Source organism: Tinamus guttatus, unplaced genomic scaffold (assembly GCF_059628265.1).
Source record: "Tinamus guttatus ecotype Peru unplaced genomic scaffold, ASM5962826v1 Tinamus_guttatus_pri_ptg000090l, whole genome shotgun sequence".
In the NCBI taxonomy this organism is placed as follows: Eukaryota; Metazoa; Chordata; class Aves; order Tinamiformes; family Tinamidae; genus Tinamus; species Tinamus guttatus.
The window spans coordinates 3,175,596-3,192,337 of record NW_028288624.1 but is presented as its reverse complement, the minus strand read 5'-3'; the positions used below and the strand labels follow the sequence as shown (position 1 = coordinate 3,192,337).

The 16,742-nt window shown below is 45.2% G+C and overlaps 1 protein-coding gene across 1 annotated transcript in view; it reads right to left on the bottom strand.

The window, feature by feature from the left end:
- Positions 1-4,736: 4,736 nt before the first annotated feature.
- The window catches only part of GALNT14 (polypeptide N-acetylgalactosaminyltransferase 14), a 109,698-nt gene continuing 97,692 nt past the window's right edge, over positions 4,737-16,742 (bottom strand). Inside the window, exons 11-15 of the mRNA XM_088520565.1 lie at positions 15,893-15,985; positions 14,457-14,540; positions 13,122-13,266; positions 6,405-6,524; positions 4,737-5,816 (exon numbers count right to left, since the gene is read on the bottom strand). Coding sequence (XP_088376691.1) covers positions 5,658-5,816; positions 6,405-6,524; positions 13,122-13,266; positions 14,457-14,540; positions 15,893-15,985 — 601 coding nt within the window. The 3' untranslated portion in view covers positions 4,737-5,657. The remainder of the gene's footprint in view (positions 5,817-6,404; positions 6,525-13,121; positions 13,267-14,456; positions 14,541-15,892; positions 15,986-16,742) is intronic.

Here is a 16,742-nt window from a genome sequence, read left to right as displayed (position 1 = left end):
CCATTACCCCTTGTCCGGTTACTGGCCACCAAGGAGAAGAGCCCGGCCCCATCATGCCTACATTCAGCCCTAAGGTACTTGTACATATTGATCAGATCTCCTCTCAATCTTTTCTTCTCTAAGCTAACCAGACCCAGCTCACTTGGTCTTTCCTCATAAAATACATGCTCCAGTCCCTTAATCATCTTCGTGGCCTTCTGCTGGACCCTCTCTAGAAGCTCCATGTCCCTCTTGTACCGGGGAGCCCAGAAGTGCACCCAATACTCCAGGTGTGGCCTCACCAGAGCTGAGGAGAGGGGCAGGATCCCCTCCCTCGACCTGCTGGCAACACTCCTCCTGATGCAGGCCAGGATCCCATTGGCCTTCTTGGCCACAAGGGCACATTGGTTAACTTGTCAACCAGGACTCCCAAATTCCTCTCTGCAGAGCTGCTTTCCAGCAGGTCAACCCCTAGTCTGTACTGGTGCCTGGGGTTATTCCTCCCCAGGTGCAGGACCCTGCCCTTGTCCTTGTTGAACCTCATAAGGTTCTCCTCTGCCCAACTCTCCATCCTGTCTAGGTCTCTCTGAATGGCAGCACAGCCCTCTGGAGTGTCAGCCACTCCTCCCAGTTTGGTGTCATCTGAAAACTTCCACAGGGTGCACTCTATGCCCTCGTCCAAGTCATTGATGAACAAGTTGAACAGCACCGGGCCCAGTACCAACCCCTGCGGGACAACTAGACTTGGCCCCATTTATCACCACCCTCTGGGCTCTGCCATCCAGCCAATCCCCAATCCACTTCACTGTCCACTCTTCCAGTCCACACTTCTAGAGCTTTCCTATAGGGATGTTATGGGAGACTGTGTCGAAAACCTGCTGACAACATCCATAGACAACATCCATCGTCCATCCAGCCAGTCACCTCGTCATAGAAGGCTATCAGGTTTGTCAAACACGACTTTCCCTTGGTAAATCCATGCTGACCACTCCTGATCACCTTCTTTTCCTTGACATACCTACAGATGCTCTCTAGGATGAGCGGCTCAATCACCTTTCCAGGGATGGAGGTGAGGCTGACCGACCTGTAGTTGCCCAGGTCCTCCCTCTTGCCCGTTTTGAAGACTGGCGTGATGCTGGTTTCTTCCAGTCCTCAGGCACCACCTCTGATCTCCATGACCTCTCAAAGATGATGGAGAATGGCTAAGCAATGACCTCTGCCAGTTCCCTCAGCACCCTTGGGTGCATCCCACCTGGGCTCATAGATTTATGGGTGTCCATTTTGCCTAAATAATCCCTAACCCAATGCTCCTTGACCAGCGGAAAGTCCTCTTCTCTACTGGTTCTCTGTCTTGTCCCTTGGCTCTGTAGTTCATGGGGACTAGCCTTAGCAGTAAAGACTGAAGCGGAGAAGGCATTTAGTAACTCTGCGTTTTCTGCATCCTCCACCACCAAGACACCCTCCCCATTTAGCAGTGGCCTAACATTTTCCCTACTCTTCCTCTTGCTGATGATGCATTTATAGAAGCCCTTCCTGTCGTCTTTGACATCTCTCGCTAACTGTAATTCCAAACGGGCCTTGGCCTTCCTCGTTGCATCCCTGCATTCTCTGACAATGTTCCTATATTCTCCCCATGTGGTTTGGCCCTTCTACATTATGTACATGCTCTTTTTCTCATTAAGTTTACCCAACAGCTCCTTGCCCATCCATGCAAGTCTCCAGCTCACCTTGCTCCACTTCCTTCTTATAGGAATGCACCAATAGCGAGCTTGGAGAAAGTGGTGCTTGAATATTAGCCAACTCTCCTGGACCCTCTTTCCTTCCAGGACACTTGGCCAAGGGATTCCTCCAAGGAATTCTCTGAAGAAGTGAAAGTTAGCTCTCTTAAAGTGCAGAGTTGCAATCCTACTTTTTGTCCAGCTTCCTCCTAGCAGGTTGGTGAATTCCAACATCTTGTGGTCACTGCAGCCAAGACTGCCCCCAACTCTCACATTTCCCACAAGACCTCTCTATTTGTTAGTATCAGGTCTAGCAGCGCCCCTCCCCTTGTTGGCTCATCAACCACCTGCATCAAGAAGTTATTGGCAATGTTCTGCAGGAACCTCCTGGATTGTCTGCTCCTAGCTGTGCCAGCAGACATCAGGGTGGTTGAAGTCCCCCATAAGGACTAGGGCCTGGGATCGTGAGGCTTCTTGCAGCTGCCTGTAGAAGGCCTCATCCACTTCCTCTCCCTAGTCAGGAGGCCTGTAGGAAAATCCCACAAGTATGGTAGAGTAGTGTGCTGGTACAGGCAGAAGATGAACGCAAATTAGCTGGAAATTGGATAAGCAACAAAATAGGGACTTATGACCGTCCCTAGCCCATTTAAAACCTTCTGTATTTGTTCTCATTAGAACATGGATCTCCTTCATGTTTTTCTTGTTGAGAATTTGTTGTTGTTGTTGTTTTTGCATAGCCTAGATGGAATCTTTTCAAAGCCAGTACAGGTTCCAGTCCAGAATTTCCTTCTCTCAATCTATTTTTCCTGTAGGTTTTCAGCAAGGCACAAGAGGTTTTATCTGAAGATCATAAAGCCCATCAAAAAGCCCAAGAGAGAATCACAGTTACTACTTCATCTGCTATTCCCTGGAGTCAATGCAAAATGTTACCAAATGACATTAGGGATTCAGATGTATAGACATAGGAGCCCGTCTAGATACGTCTACCAAAGGGCACATAGCTCAGTTCACAATATGATTATAAATGTAAACATACAGTAAAACATATAAAGCAAATATATATATATATCTGTATCTAGTGTATTTTTAATAGATAAAATACATCCAAAGTGGTGACTTGGATTTCAGGAGCAGTCACCTTTCCACCAATACAATGCAAGGTCTTTTGCAGGGACAGTGAGAGAAGATTTGCTAAGTGCCATACTCTTGCATGCCTGCTTATATTAAGCTTCCCAGGAGTCACATTTACATCCTCAGGCTTCTCCGAAAACCTTGCTAATCCATAGTGCTAATCTCATTTCCTGGACCATGAAGCATGCTGAAGTCCAAGAGCTATGGCGGATGGATACATGAGGAACAATCATCAGTTTGTTGAGCAGTTGCTGCTTCCCAAGACTTTTAGGTACTTGGCAGCTTTTGGACTGGCAGGAGATTTAGCTGAGTGATGTAGCTCTCTCATAGGGGATGCTGGGCCTAATGTCACGTTTCCCACCTTCTGTCTCCAACTACCCCTAAGCAGGTTCACAATGATCACTCTCATGTGCATCTTGCAATAGGAAGGGTTGTTTATAGTACTCCGATTCAGTCCTTCACAAAAGGTGAGAGAACTGAAGAGTTGTTCAGACAACTTATTCCGAGAATGCATCTATGCAGGTCCCCTATATACAGACGCTCAAACCCATGTGTGTAGTGAGGCAGCTGTTTCTACTAAGACAAAGAAGAGTGTTACCTGGTTAGAGAACATTGGCTGTCAGCAGAATAGACATTTCAGGCTCAGGTGGAAAATAATAAACTATATGTGTCCAAATTCTAGGTCAGAGTGTACTTGGCACATCGTGGACTTCACAAACTAAAGTCAAGTTGTTCAGCTAATGGGTGCGTGGCAGCAGCGTTTTCTCTAAGAACTGGAGCAACTCCACTGTCAGGCTGCAAGCATGGCACAGCTGTGACCACATTAAGTTGCATGCTCTTGGCAGCTGCTTTCCCTCGTGAGCAATGAATAGGAAATTATTAGAACTTGCCTGTCATTTGCAGTGAGAAAAGCAGGTGTGATCCTTCCTGGTTCAATTAAATAAAAAGACCACAAGGTCACTAACCTTCTTTGTGAAATGATTCATTACATTTCAAATATTTCCCTTTGTTTCCTTTGGAAAGTGGTGACATTAGAACAATGCAATCCACCACCACAAAATGAGAGCTTACTCCAGTCCTTCCAGAATAGAAGTCCTTCAGGTCTTCACCATGAAAGTTTTGTTAGACTAGTAATCACTACAGCATACGGAAAAGCATATATAGTCTCTGACCTTTTGTAGATAAAGATAGTTTTACTGGTTTTGTCACAAAAGCCAAGGAGATTTTCCTGTATCGCTTTCTCTTAGCACTGAGGGAGGAGAAACTGAGGCAGTAAAATGCTGAAAGCTAACACATGACTCAAGAAAGGGTGCTGAAGGCTCAAAGCTTATGGTATTCTAGTTGTAGGGACAGAAGGATGGGATTTCTATTATAGCTTTAGGGCTTTTAGAGGCACCAACAGCATTTGCTTTCAGATTACATTTAGAGTCTTATGAAAACTCTCCTCAAGAATTGTTATTACACAAGAACTGTATATATGCAGCTCTTGGTGATTCACTGCCTGTCATGTGTTGCCATAGTGGGATCTGCTCTGAAGGGTAGGTTGGAAAGAACCCCTCATTTTTCTCTGTAGCTTCCTATTCTGTGGTCTTTATTCCTCTGTTTCTTTCACAATTATAACTGTCATGTAGCTAGACATGACTTCTGCTTAATGCCAAAATGTAAGGCAATCTGCCTACATGAAAAGATATCAGAAGACAGGTACTTTGTAACCCAGGCTTCAGAGAAACAGCCCCAAGCATTTCCTCACCACTTCACACCTTGGGCTTGAAGACACTTGGGAAGGAAAAACGGGTAATTCCTTTACCTATCCCTTTTCTTTACCACAGTCTCTAGTTTTAATTAATTCCTTTGTTCCTTTTGTTGTCAGGAAATTGGGAAACACAAACATGACACAATTACATTCGATTATCAAAAATATTACTTTTATGGAATAGAGTGAAAAATTGACTTATTCCAGATCTAAAATAGTGAGAGACATATATTGAGATTATAAGGGTGTTTTTAGCGGCTGAGGCTCACCCATGGCCTCCAGAGAGGTTAAATAATCACATTACTGCTTCTCCATCCAGCATCACAGCGGTTTGTGTCCTTTCATCACACACAAGTCCTCTGTTTGCCTGGACTTTGGAAATTCAACACCACCCATGGGCAGGTGAGCAGGACTCCTCCTGCTGGTTTGATCCTGGCTGCACTCCTAAATGACAGCACTGTCTCTCTGCATACACAACACAAACACAGATCACACATGAAGTAAAATGTGTAACACAGCTCCACCGATGCTGTCTTCAGAAGACAAGCTCAACCACCCCAACAAAAAGTGCAAAGACTACTCAGTGTTTTCCACCTGACACCAGGTTATGTCTCTTTTTATTCCTTGGCAAGTTGTCTCCTTGTGCACTTGCCCCACTCCTTACAAAGCTCCCGAGATGTTTGCTTTGCCAAGTCCAATTCTCCTCTTGGTCTCCAGGGCTCTTCGAACAGTGTTTCCAGTGAGATTAATAAATACTCTACACACTGAACTTCAGCAGGGCACATCCCAGGAGCCTCAGAGTCACTTTAAGACATTTCAGGATTTCTTCAAGGTTTCTTGTCATCCCTTCTCTTTGCATATATGACTGCCAACAGTCAATAATGACTACATGTCCTACAGTCAACATTTGTTGTTCATCCTAGAACACAGTGTCCTTATTTTTATTTGAATGGTTCTTCTGCCCGGTAATACACAAGGACCCCCAACGGTTTTGCATTTAAGCTCCATTTGGTGTATGTTGGTTGCACGTAGCAAAGTCTCAGTGTCTGGCCCAGCTAGGTAAGTCCTCAAGCAGGTCAAGACATCACCATGTCCCAGCGCTGGCTCATGGCTGTACTTTCACAAGGATTGATGACAAGCTCTTTGGTACTCTCGTTCGTGTCCCCAATCGTCTCAGTGTCCAAACAGAAGCGCGAAGCTATGTGTTCAATGCGTGACCCGACTTTACCCCATCGCTGTGGAGAGACACACAGGGATAAGAAACATGGGTAAAACACCCTCCTCTTCGTCGGGCTTTTAATATATCATCCCAGGATCAAAAAGAAAGTCATCGCTAAGTCTTCCTAGCTTGAATCTGGCAGTTACAGAGCACCCGCTGCCCATGCTGAGCAGGACACACGCTGAGCGCTTCTCCTGTCAGACGTACACCCGAATCATGAGAACTCAGCCTCTACCCGGCTTGCAGCCCTCAGACAGATAATATACCACAAACGCTCTTCCCGAGGTCACTGGTTCAAATGCCAGCTAGATGATTAACTTCTGAGAAGCACTAGTGTCTGCTGGCTGACTGGCAGCTCGCGGGAACTAAATTGCCAGTTTCCATTTGACTTCCGTGGCTACGCATCCAGATCACCACCCGCACTAATAGGCACCCTTATCAACACACTTATTTGAGAGGCAAAGGGCTGAACAGGCCAGGGCACAGGCAGAAGGCAGTGCTTTCCCTAGGAAGCAATACACCGGCAATTTGATGTTCAGTAATACCTCATTGATCTTGCTGGAAAGCAAGCAGACTTAACTGGGAGATGGCTAGAAAGGCTCACCTGCTTGTTATCACCTTCTTTGCAAGGTGACAGCAGCACCTGGGACCCTGGGAAGAGGGTGTACACAGACAAACACAACTGCTGCTGGCGGACTTGATGGTTGTATGTGTATGTCCATTCCTGCAAAAGGGAAAGAAAGGAAGGAGGTTAAAAACTAGAGTTGATTCTGAGCTCCACATGCCTGCTGTCCTGGTTTGGTAGGACCACCTCCTTTGCACCTGTGCTCTCTTGGAGCTTTCTCCAGCTGCTTATTTTGTTCACCTGCTCTTCACCACCTAAGCCCAAGAAATCTTTGGAGCAACATAGATCCTGTGTCTCTGTAAAGCTTACCATACATTAGGGTCTCTCCAGGATTATCTTTTTTTTTTTTTTTTTTTTCACCCAGAAATGTTTTCCTTGGGATAAAAAGAGGAGTGGCTGACACTTTGAGTGAGAGTTTCAAAGGTGCTGGACCATGCTTGTAGAGATACCCCATTTGGAATATTTCATAACGGTTTCTTCCAGCACTGTGGAAGAAGAACACTGTGCATAAATTCCTGTGTACATATTAACCGGGAACAATACCTGCAGATCTCAGATGCTCCAAGCAGGAATATCTCAGTGCCATTTTTGTGCATGTTTAAGTACATAAGTGCTCCTTTTCCTTGAGGAAATCTGCAAACCATATTGCTACATAAACCTGGAGAGTAACTTCTTAAACAATTTTTTGTTGTTATTGGCTTGCTTGTTCTGCTTATAGCTCTGTGCAGGCACTAACTTTAAATCAGAAATATGGGTGTTTCTAAGGTCCTCAAGTCCGGGTGCAGAGCAGGATCAACTCCTGCTTCATCGACCACTCCGAGATGGAAGCAAGACAAGCAGCGGCAACTGGAAAGCAGCCTGCTGAGCTGTGGCAGGGCTGGCTAAGCAGCAGGCTGCGTCTGAAAAACCAGGAGCAGAAAATGCTCCCAGGACACTGCAACACTTTCTTAGTGCTGAAAGGAAACATGAAGAGTGAATGCCCTGATTTCAGAGCCCTGAGGTGCCTGCAGCTCCCACTGACTTTAAATTGTGGGGGCTGGGGTTACATTAGCAAGAAATATTAAAGCACAGAAATACTTCTACCCTTTTGGTATCTGTCACAGTCAGCAGCTCTAGCCTCTATCCCCAACATTAAAACAGGCAACTCCAGGCCCTTAGTTTCTGAGAACATCAACTCCACTTCATTCAGGTTCTTGTCACCTGCAGGGGAAAACACCCTTTTGTACAACAGACCCAGCCCCAAAAGGACCTCACACTGTGCCTCTCACAGCCCCTGATTCTTAGCCCTGTAATTCCCCATCATCTAACAGATCAAACCTATCTCTTCAAAGAACTTGCTTACAGGCTTTCCAGCACAAGCTGCTCAGGATTTCCATATATAACAAGCATGCGTTTTCAGAGCCGTAATCTGCACCCAAGTGGCCATCTGGCAACTATTCTTTATCAGATGGTACAGCGTTCACCTGATCCTACAGTGAGCATGTTCCAGACATCCCAACCATGCACACTGTCAGCTGCTGTGTAAACTACCAGCCTGGGAAATCATGTGCCAAATTAGTCCTGCATCTGTGAAGAATCAAGCCCTACGAGGCAAGCTCCAGCACCTGTTCCTGGAGCCAGCACTGCCTACAAGTTGCTTGTAAAACCTGCTCTATATTTTTAACCAATTCTTCTTCATTTTAGCTCCAGACAGGGCTGGAACTGCACACCAAGCTACACGGCTCCTAAACAACAAGAAGTTATTTCTGCAGCTTATGTATATGCTGGATGCCCCAGCTAAGTCAGAGTGGGACTTCTTGACCTCCTTGCTTTACTGAGGCACTTCATGGAGCGCTGCTCCTTCCAGAGGTTCTCCATGTTTTTTTTTCCAGCCTAGGCTCTCTTCAAGCCTTACCAGTACTTCCATCTTCTCCAGACAGGGCCATCCTCTCCTGCGGCAAAGCGCTGTGGGACAGAAGGTTATGGTAACCACATATCCTAAGCTGCTATTTGCCATTAGAAGAGAGGTCTATATAGCTCAGATATGTGCGTCAGCTGGATAACAGATAGCAGATCTTCCCTCTCTTGCCCCCAGGCTGTTCTGCTACAGTCCTTATCTAAACTGACAGATTTTTCACAAGGCTCCTCTATCTTGGCAGAATGACTTTTTGTGGAAGCCAGTCCTGCTGAAAATGTTTTGTCCAGTTTTAATCACATCTCTTCCCTTTTCAGTCCTCGATGAAACCCAGAAAAAAAAAAAAAAAGTGATGCAGAAAATGAAAACCAAGAAAAGAATGTCACTTGAACAGCACTGAATCCATGAAAAGCTTTGAGTTAAAATACTGGCAAATGGCCATGTGAATTTTGCTTTCTGGCAAAAAGGGCAGCTCAGGGTGCACCTAAGCACAGAACCCCTCAAAGAGCCAGTGCAACCCAGGGCTGCAAGCTGGCCAGAGGAGCTGCCGGCTGGGCTAAGATCTGGCACCCGCTGAAAAATAAAAGTAGATGCAAAAGAGGAAACACGAGTTAAGGATTCCTGGTTACATGCTGGCGGCCCTGCACACAACACAGAGGCAGCGGGAAGAGCAGAGGCATCTGGCGCATACAGCAATGCCCCATGCACGCTGCTCCCCTCCGAAGCCCTGATCATGCTCACCCCCAGCTGAGGCTTGAGACCGTTTCTCAAGGCTTTAGCATCATTTGAGGAGGCACCTGTCACTGCTACTCAGCATTGCTCTGAGCTGAGGGAATTATTTTAAAGCGTGACCTTCGGCTTGGCAGGGGGAAAAGGGAGCCCTTGAGCTGGTCACGCAGCTGCCCGCAGGAGCCCAGCGCCAGCTCTGCTGCCCAGCTGCAGAAGTCGGCAGCTCCCTAAAGCTCGAGAAAAAAAATGCTTGTGACGAAGCCTGGGCTAACCTCAGCCGTCATATCTTACCTCCCTGCCACCGTAAAGAAGAACTTCCCAAGACTGATAGTACTTGACTGCATTGGTCATCTACGGACAGCAAAGTGCTTCACTCATTGAAAGGCCCCACAATGCAACTGGCATTTCTGTACTTCTCAGGAAGGGGAAAGCGAAGCGCAAAGGGTGCCAGTGCCAGCGCTGCGGGCACAGCTCACAGGCAAGTAGCCAAGTTGGCGTCACTGGTCTTCAGGCGTCAGAGTCTTCCCAGGGCGTTTGTGACATGAATGTAACAGCCCCCTTGTTCCTGTGCTGGGGCACACATGAGGAGTAACTCAAGCAAAACAGAGATAAGCAGAGGGATCTGTGACCTTCTAGCAATACATCTGAGCATCCTCATGGCTCTCTGACCTCCAAAAAATGATCTTGGAGGGTGAAAAATGGAAAATGAAAGGATCTGATTGAGTTAGTGTTCTGAGGAAGTGGAGGTTGCTGAAGAGATGGAGAAGAGAACAACAAAGATTTGGAGGCGGGGAAGGTCAAAAAAGTGAGTTATGGTTGAGATATTTTGGGGTAATGTCAGCATAGCTTGGATAGATGCTAACTGTTCTGCAAACAAGTGCAGATCTATTCAACCTGCAGAGCTCTTCCAGCCACCTGAGATAAGCTTCAGGGGACATGTCAGACAGAATATGCATTTCTGCCATAGTGAGAACCAAGGACATGCCATCCAAATGCAATGGCTGCCACTCAGGTCTAGGACCCCAGATATTTTGAGGTGCAGTTCAGGGAATGGGCAATTTTCCCACTATTTCTTATTTTTACTGTTTGTGTACACTCAGCTTGCAGCTATTGCTTATATGTGCATGAAAATCCAGACCAAAATGGCTTCTGCTTTCTGTTGTGAAGCAAGTCAGGCTTCCCGGAACTGCTAGTGATTAATAGGTTATTAAATAAACCCCAGAGTTTGAAATCTATTCCAGATTGGTATAGACTAATATCAACCGACACTTAGTTTGAAAAGAAAACCAATGCACAAGCCAGCCAGTGACATCTTCATTAGAGGAACCAGAACAAAATTATGATGAACAAATTTTTCCCTCAGATGCTTTCTCTTGCAATAAGCTAAATCAATCAGTTCATTTAGTAAATGGGACATAACAAGATGTACAGTACTAAGCCTCTGATACGCAGACAGGGCATGCTGTGCCTTGGAGATTGCCCTGCACAAAACTCCCTGTTACTCACTAACTCCAGGGCAGGTGCCTTGGAGAGCCACCTCATGGGACACAGCCTGTCCTGGCTACTCCAAGACCTTACAGAGAGGGAAGGGCCAGGTTGTACCTTGGTGTGAGTAGACAGAGCTCTCCTACAGAGTGTCAACGATGCGGGCTCTCCTTGTGTTTCCGTACCCCTTTTTGTAATTCAAGACGAACACCAAATGCCATCAGGGCAGGCCTGTGAGATCTGCTTGGTCTTTTAGTTTTGATCTGGATCAAAATCTGCTTGATCGTTGCCGTCAGAGTATTATTTTCAAGTTGCCCCCAAAATAAATCTGTCCAGAGGGCTCACAGTATCCTTCACAAGATAGAAAAAGCCAAAATAACTAAGCAATTGCCACTCGATAGCTTAATGTTCTCTCCCCTTCATCCAAGGTGATGTATGACAGCTTAGGTCTTCTCACAGACTGACAAAGGACTTCATGCATTTAATGCTGCTGAAGAACTTACGGAGCCCAGCAAAGAATTAGCTACAGAAAAGGGAATCAAGCCATTAAATTAATGCTACTAGCCTTGATAATAAAAAATCTGGACAGCCAGGATTTTTCCATTGTACTTGCTGAATGTCAGGAAAGTGCAGCTTTTTTTAGCTAAGCGTATTTTTGAAATAATCAAGCTTAGGGCAAGCAAGATGCAACTTCAATCTTCTAAAAGTGAAGATTGCTACTATTCAATTTTGTTAGACGTATACATGTAAATAATTTGAAATAATGTGAATAATTTGAAACTGCTGCATACTTTATACAACATAGACTGGTGACCAAAGTCTCCACCTCCTGGAGAGTTCAGCTGGTGTTATAACAACTGAGTGATAAAAATACACACTTTCATCCTGAATGACTATTTAAAAATCCTACTTTTACCTGAAATGTTCTCTGTGGGTTAAAAGTAACAGATCTCTAGAGCAGAGAGGGGGAAAAAAAGGATAAAAGAGAAAAGATTTTTCTCTCTTCCTGTTTATTGAGTGTAGCTCGCAGTGATTTCTTTGTAGTATACTCTACTGCTCCCCTGCAGATTTAGTCCTAGACAGGCACAAGAAATTGAATTGCCATCAGTGGGAAACGTTTGACCTATTGCAAAGAGCTGCAGAATCAGAATGGGAAGATGAAAAGTTTATGGCATGAAAAAATTCTCAAAATTTTCTCATTGGAAATGTCAAAACAAAATATGTTTGATAGGAATGGAACAATCCAACTTGCTGACATGACATTTCCCATTTTAAAATATCACATCAAATTGATATTTCAGAAAGACTAATGCCATTTCATTTTGAAACGCTGTCTTGAAGCAACAGTTTCCCCTTTGATTTTTCACGATCTGATTTTTTAAAAAGATCCAGCTCATTGAAAGTTGTAATTTTCACTAAAATGTTCTTTTTTTTCCTTCAGGAAATTTGTTCCAGCAAAACATAATGACCTGCTCTCATTAGCTCACTTCTCTTGCTGTTTATGTAAAAAGTCAATAAAGCAGTGGAAGAACGAGAAAGAATTTTAAAACCTGGAACTAGTTAAATTATAAATGCACTATTTGCTGCTAGATTCGTTGTCATTTTTGAACTAAAATTAAAGTAGTCATTGTTAATTTTACCGGACTGTGAAGCAGATATTATTTTACTGACTAAATATGGGCATACAATTGCATGCATAAGAGATGCATGTAGTGACATGCTTTGTTTGCACAAATAAATTAGGAAAGTTTTCAGTATCATCCCGAAGCCGGGCTTTTTATATGCACAGTTACCTGTTTTGAATGTGTAACCACAAGGGTTGAGGATGTAGGGTCAAGTGGAAGCAAGTACACAGTTGCTTATTAATTTCTTTCATGGCATCCCCAAAGAACCAAGTGACTGTTATCCTCCCTGTTTTAGAGATGGGAACGCTGAGAGAACTTACAAACATGCCCAAAATCACAAAGAGAGCCTGAGGCAAAGGCAGGTATTGAGCCCATGTGTGTAGGGTCCTGCTCCAGTGACTGCACTGCAAGGTGCACGTGACTGCTCTTTGCTCTGATGTTTCCCAGACTATGCCTCAGAGAACACATGCTGCTTGATAGATTTCTTTTTTCTCATCTCAGTGAGATTAAAAAAAAAAAGAGAGAGAGATCATCCTCATTAAATTCTCACTACTTTAATGGGCAGTTTAATATTGAAAGCAGGCAGACTATGAAGTTATAAATACCAGCGCAATTCAGTGCTTTTCAAAAGAAGTAAGGCTGAAACATGAGAAGGAATTATAGCTCTCTTTGTCTTCCTCTGTTCTCTGCATACAAACAACACAGGGCATTTCTGGCCAGAAGCAGGGAGTGCTCCATGTGGGCCAGCACAGAGAAAATCAGCACAGCCCATTCTGGAGCTGTGGGACTGCTGCAGCGATAGTACTGCCCAAGACCGCCACCAAGGCAAGCAGGACTTACTGGGGTTAAACTATACCTCAGTCTTCCAGCAGAGCTTTAACAAATATAGAAAATCACCTTGGAGTTGCACAGTGCACCTGCAGCAGAGCCTTTCCCCTCCTGCATTAGGGCATGGGCACTCACCTGTGCTGTCGCTGCAGTGCCTTTGCTGCTGCTGCACGGATTTAAGCTCAAGACTGGGAACTCTTGGCCTTCAGACTTGTGCGATTCCAGGCAGCTCTGCCTCTGCCTGATCATCCCAGACTGGTAGAGTGATTCCTCAGGAATCCTGTGGGAAGAGCAGAAAATAACCTCTCCCCTCCCCTAGAGGCACAAGCTACTCAAAGGGCAGCTCTGTGTGGGTAAGAAGGTGCCATATGCCCCTCAGAATTCACCTTCAGAAAACGAGGGCCAAAATCTGTCCCTGCACTGAACCGCTGCGAGCGGCACAGGGCACTGACCCTGCAGAAGCAGCTTTCAGAGATGGATGGGGGTCTCTTACAAGAGGAGAAAAATAAATAGCACTGCGCACTGCAAAGAGAGGAGCAAGAAATACCCTGAGAGCAGGGGGCAGGTCAGTTTTCAAATCTCAGAGGTAGGGAAACCTCATAAGAAACTGCTACACAGTCCTGTCATTCTCAGTGAAAAAGCAAGATGACAGCTATAAATCATTTTCACACTGTGATTCTGCACTCAAGCGAATGCACCAAGAGGTCCCTGAAGGTATCTCCAAAGCTTTTGAGCCATTTCTGTGGATAGCTCTTGGGAATGATTGAGGGCATGGATGCAACAGATTATGGATTTTAGGGGGTCAGAAAGGGACCTATGCAAAAGCAGCTTAGAAAGCCCATATCAACCAAATCATTAGGCTAGGAGTAAGATCTCTGATAAAGAAAAAAAATCGGTGCTGTCTCCCTCACCAGCCCTGGAAATCCTGCAGCAGAGTCTCCTGAATAAATGTTATAAACTCTTACAGTGGCCTTTGACAGAAGAAAAAACTTCAGTACCACAGAAAAGTACCTTGAATTTAAAGGGCTGATCCAGCAGGATGACAAATGAGCAGGATCACTGTGATTGAACTATGTTTAAAAACAGTAGAATATTCACCATACCTTTCTGCAAGGCCTGAGCCAGGCCTTGTGCCTTTTCTTCCCTCTCAGCTCTCTGAAGCAGAGGAGGAAGCTGGGAAGGACCACAGGGCTGGGAAGTAGTGAGGAACAGGGGCCCAAGGTTTAACTGAAAGAACACACTGCTGCTGGGAAGCAGTAGGATATATATAACAAGGAGAGGAGGATGCACTGGCGGATGCCATCGGGCACAGAGCAGGAAGGCCTGACTTGGTGGCGTTGGGGCGAAGGGGCTGGGATACTGAGGGGCCATGGGGAGGTGAGGTGGCTGCAGAGGCAAAGCTGACGGGGACAGCAGGGACTGGGGTCCCACTAGAGTGCTAGAACACAGACTGAGATCATTGATCCGTACCTAAGCTCAGGATAAACGTTTTCCAGGTACCACTTGAAGCTGTGGCATTTCAGCTTCTTCCGCAGCTCCACTCTGCTCTGGACACTGAGGAGAAAACATTGCGGAGTTGGAAAGGAAATCATGAGGGATAGACACAAGTGCCAAAAGGAAAGATAAGAAAAAAACAAACAAATGTACAGGCAGCAGGCACTAGACCACCAGGAGCTCCATTTCCTGCCACCTGCTGCATGAGATTGGCCTGTCATTTTAATTTCTGTCTCTTTAGGGGTCTCACTTGGTAAAATGGGATGATGACATTGCCAAGGAGCTTGGAGTTTGATGAATAAAAAAGGGCACATAGAAAAGTACAGTCATTTAAAAATGTTTAGTAACATTTTTTTTAAAAAAAACTACTATATACATAAGCACAAATTTAATATATTAACATACTAGAAGTTAATATGTACTATTACAAATTACTGCTAGTTTATAGAACTATAGAAGGCCTTGATTCACAACAGCACTGAAACACATGCTTAAGTCCTGTTGAACTCATCAGAATTTAATCATACAGTGAAATCCTTCCTTCTTTCACTAGTAAGGACCAAATTTCTGCTGAAAAGTTGGATACACTGACACTTTCCAGGCTCAACTCTTCTTTGGGTGAGCTTCTACCCATGGAGCTGTTGTGGGCCAGCATTTATGCAGCAGTGAGAAACCTACAGTATCTTCCCTTCCCATCCTCGGTCTGTCTTCCCCAAATCCTTGTTTACTCAGACAAGAGCTATTACTTCAATTCATGCTAACAGATGGGAAGAGCATGCTAATTCCATCAAAATAAGTTAGCCTTCAGGATTTTAATGCATTTTCCCTGGAAACTGGAAAATAGCCTGAGGTAATTTGTTTCTGGACTTGGAAACTTTCTAAGGAAATAATATCTCATTTTTACATGCTCTTTAATTCAAATATATACATGTACAAATATATGTACACTCCTCCTGAAAAGGAGGGGTGTCTGACTATCCAAAGGAAGAATGGCAAATATTTTGCATATAAAACATCTGCTGCTTTTCAATAAAGCCTTTCTGCATTCAGAATATGCCAACTTTCCTGACAGTGAGACCGCTAAACTCTCATCCTAAACTCTACCCTAGGCCTAGGACAAGTTGAACATCATGTGAAGGACAGGACATGGGCTGAGGGAGGTCTTCTCACACTGTGGTTGGGTTCACTCACTGAGAGGACCTAGCCTAGCGTACAAACTGGCTGCTTATAGGTTTGGTTGCTGTGCTTGAAGCATTTGCCTACCATTAAACCAGCGTTTAACTGGGTGTTACCACAGGTACAACACAGGCGGGTTTCCACAGCAAGGCGACGCCACGGTGAACACCCCCTGCAGCAGGCAGCCAGCCCGAGGCCAGGCGAGGCTCTGACTGCCATCACAGAAAGGCACTTACTTTCCATAAGGTCTTCCCTGGGCTGCAGGACGAGCTGCGTAGTAGTACTGCTTGAATTCGTCCATCCACACCTCCGCTGTGCGCTTGGTGTTTCTGAGGGAAGCAATGAAAGAGAGGTGAAACCTCTGAGGTGAGGTCGTCACTGTAAACGGAGACCCTGGTGCATGAACTATCCCATCCTGCTCTGCTCCTATCTTTGACTTAGGCTTGGACGAAACTGTCTTTGAGCCAAATCACTCCTCCCTGTGAGAGTAGAAGCTCCTCCTGCTCCCTGTCACTCCAGGCACCAAGCACAAAATGAGCCACAGCTCAGGCAAGGAATTCACTATCTCAAGCTTTGATGGACACTTTGTACCCACTAGACTCGCGAGTGCAGCTTCTCTTCGTTAAGTGCCTTCTCCTAGGCAGGCATTCTTCAATTTTTATTTAGCAAGTGGGATGGAGCTCTCAAAAAGCAGTGCAAATTTTGCCAAAGATTGAAGCCAAATATTTTCTCTGTGCTAATCTTCTACGGACTCTCCTCTCTTTGCACTCTTGAATCTCACTGGGAATTATTTCAACATTCAAAACTCAGGAGAAGCCACCCAGGTACAGTTCTACAGCAAATATATCATTTTTCCATGTCAGATGGATGTGCAGAGAAGGTTTATGAACCTTAGAAAACCTTCTAGCAGCTTGCTATGGCTTCAGGTCTCTTTGTAAATGGCTTTGTTACAGCTATCCTTCCATCTCTCAAGGGCCAGGATATGCTCTTTCAGGCACTGCTTACAAGATGGCAGCACTGTGTCACCAGGCTGTGGGCACCCAGGGCAGGTTCTGAGTCCTGTGGGGCACAGAACAAGTGATAACC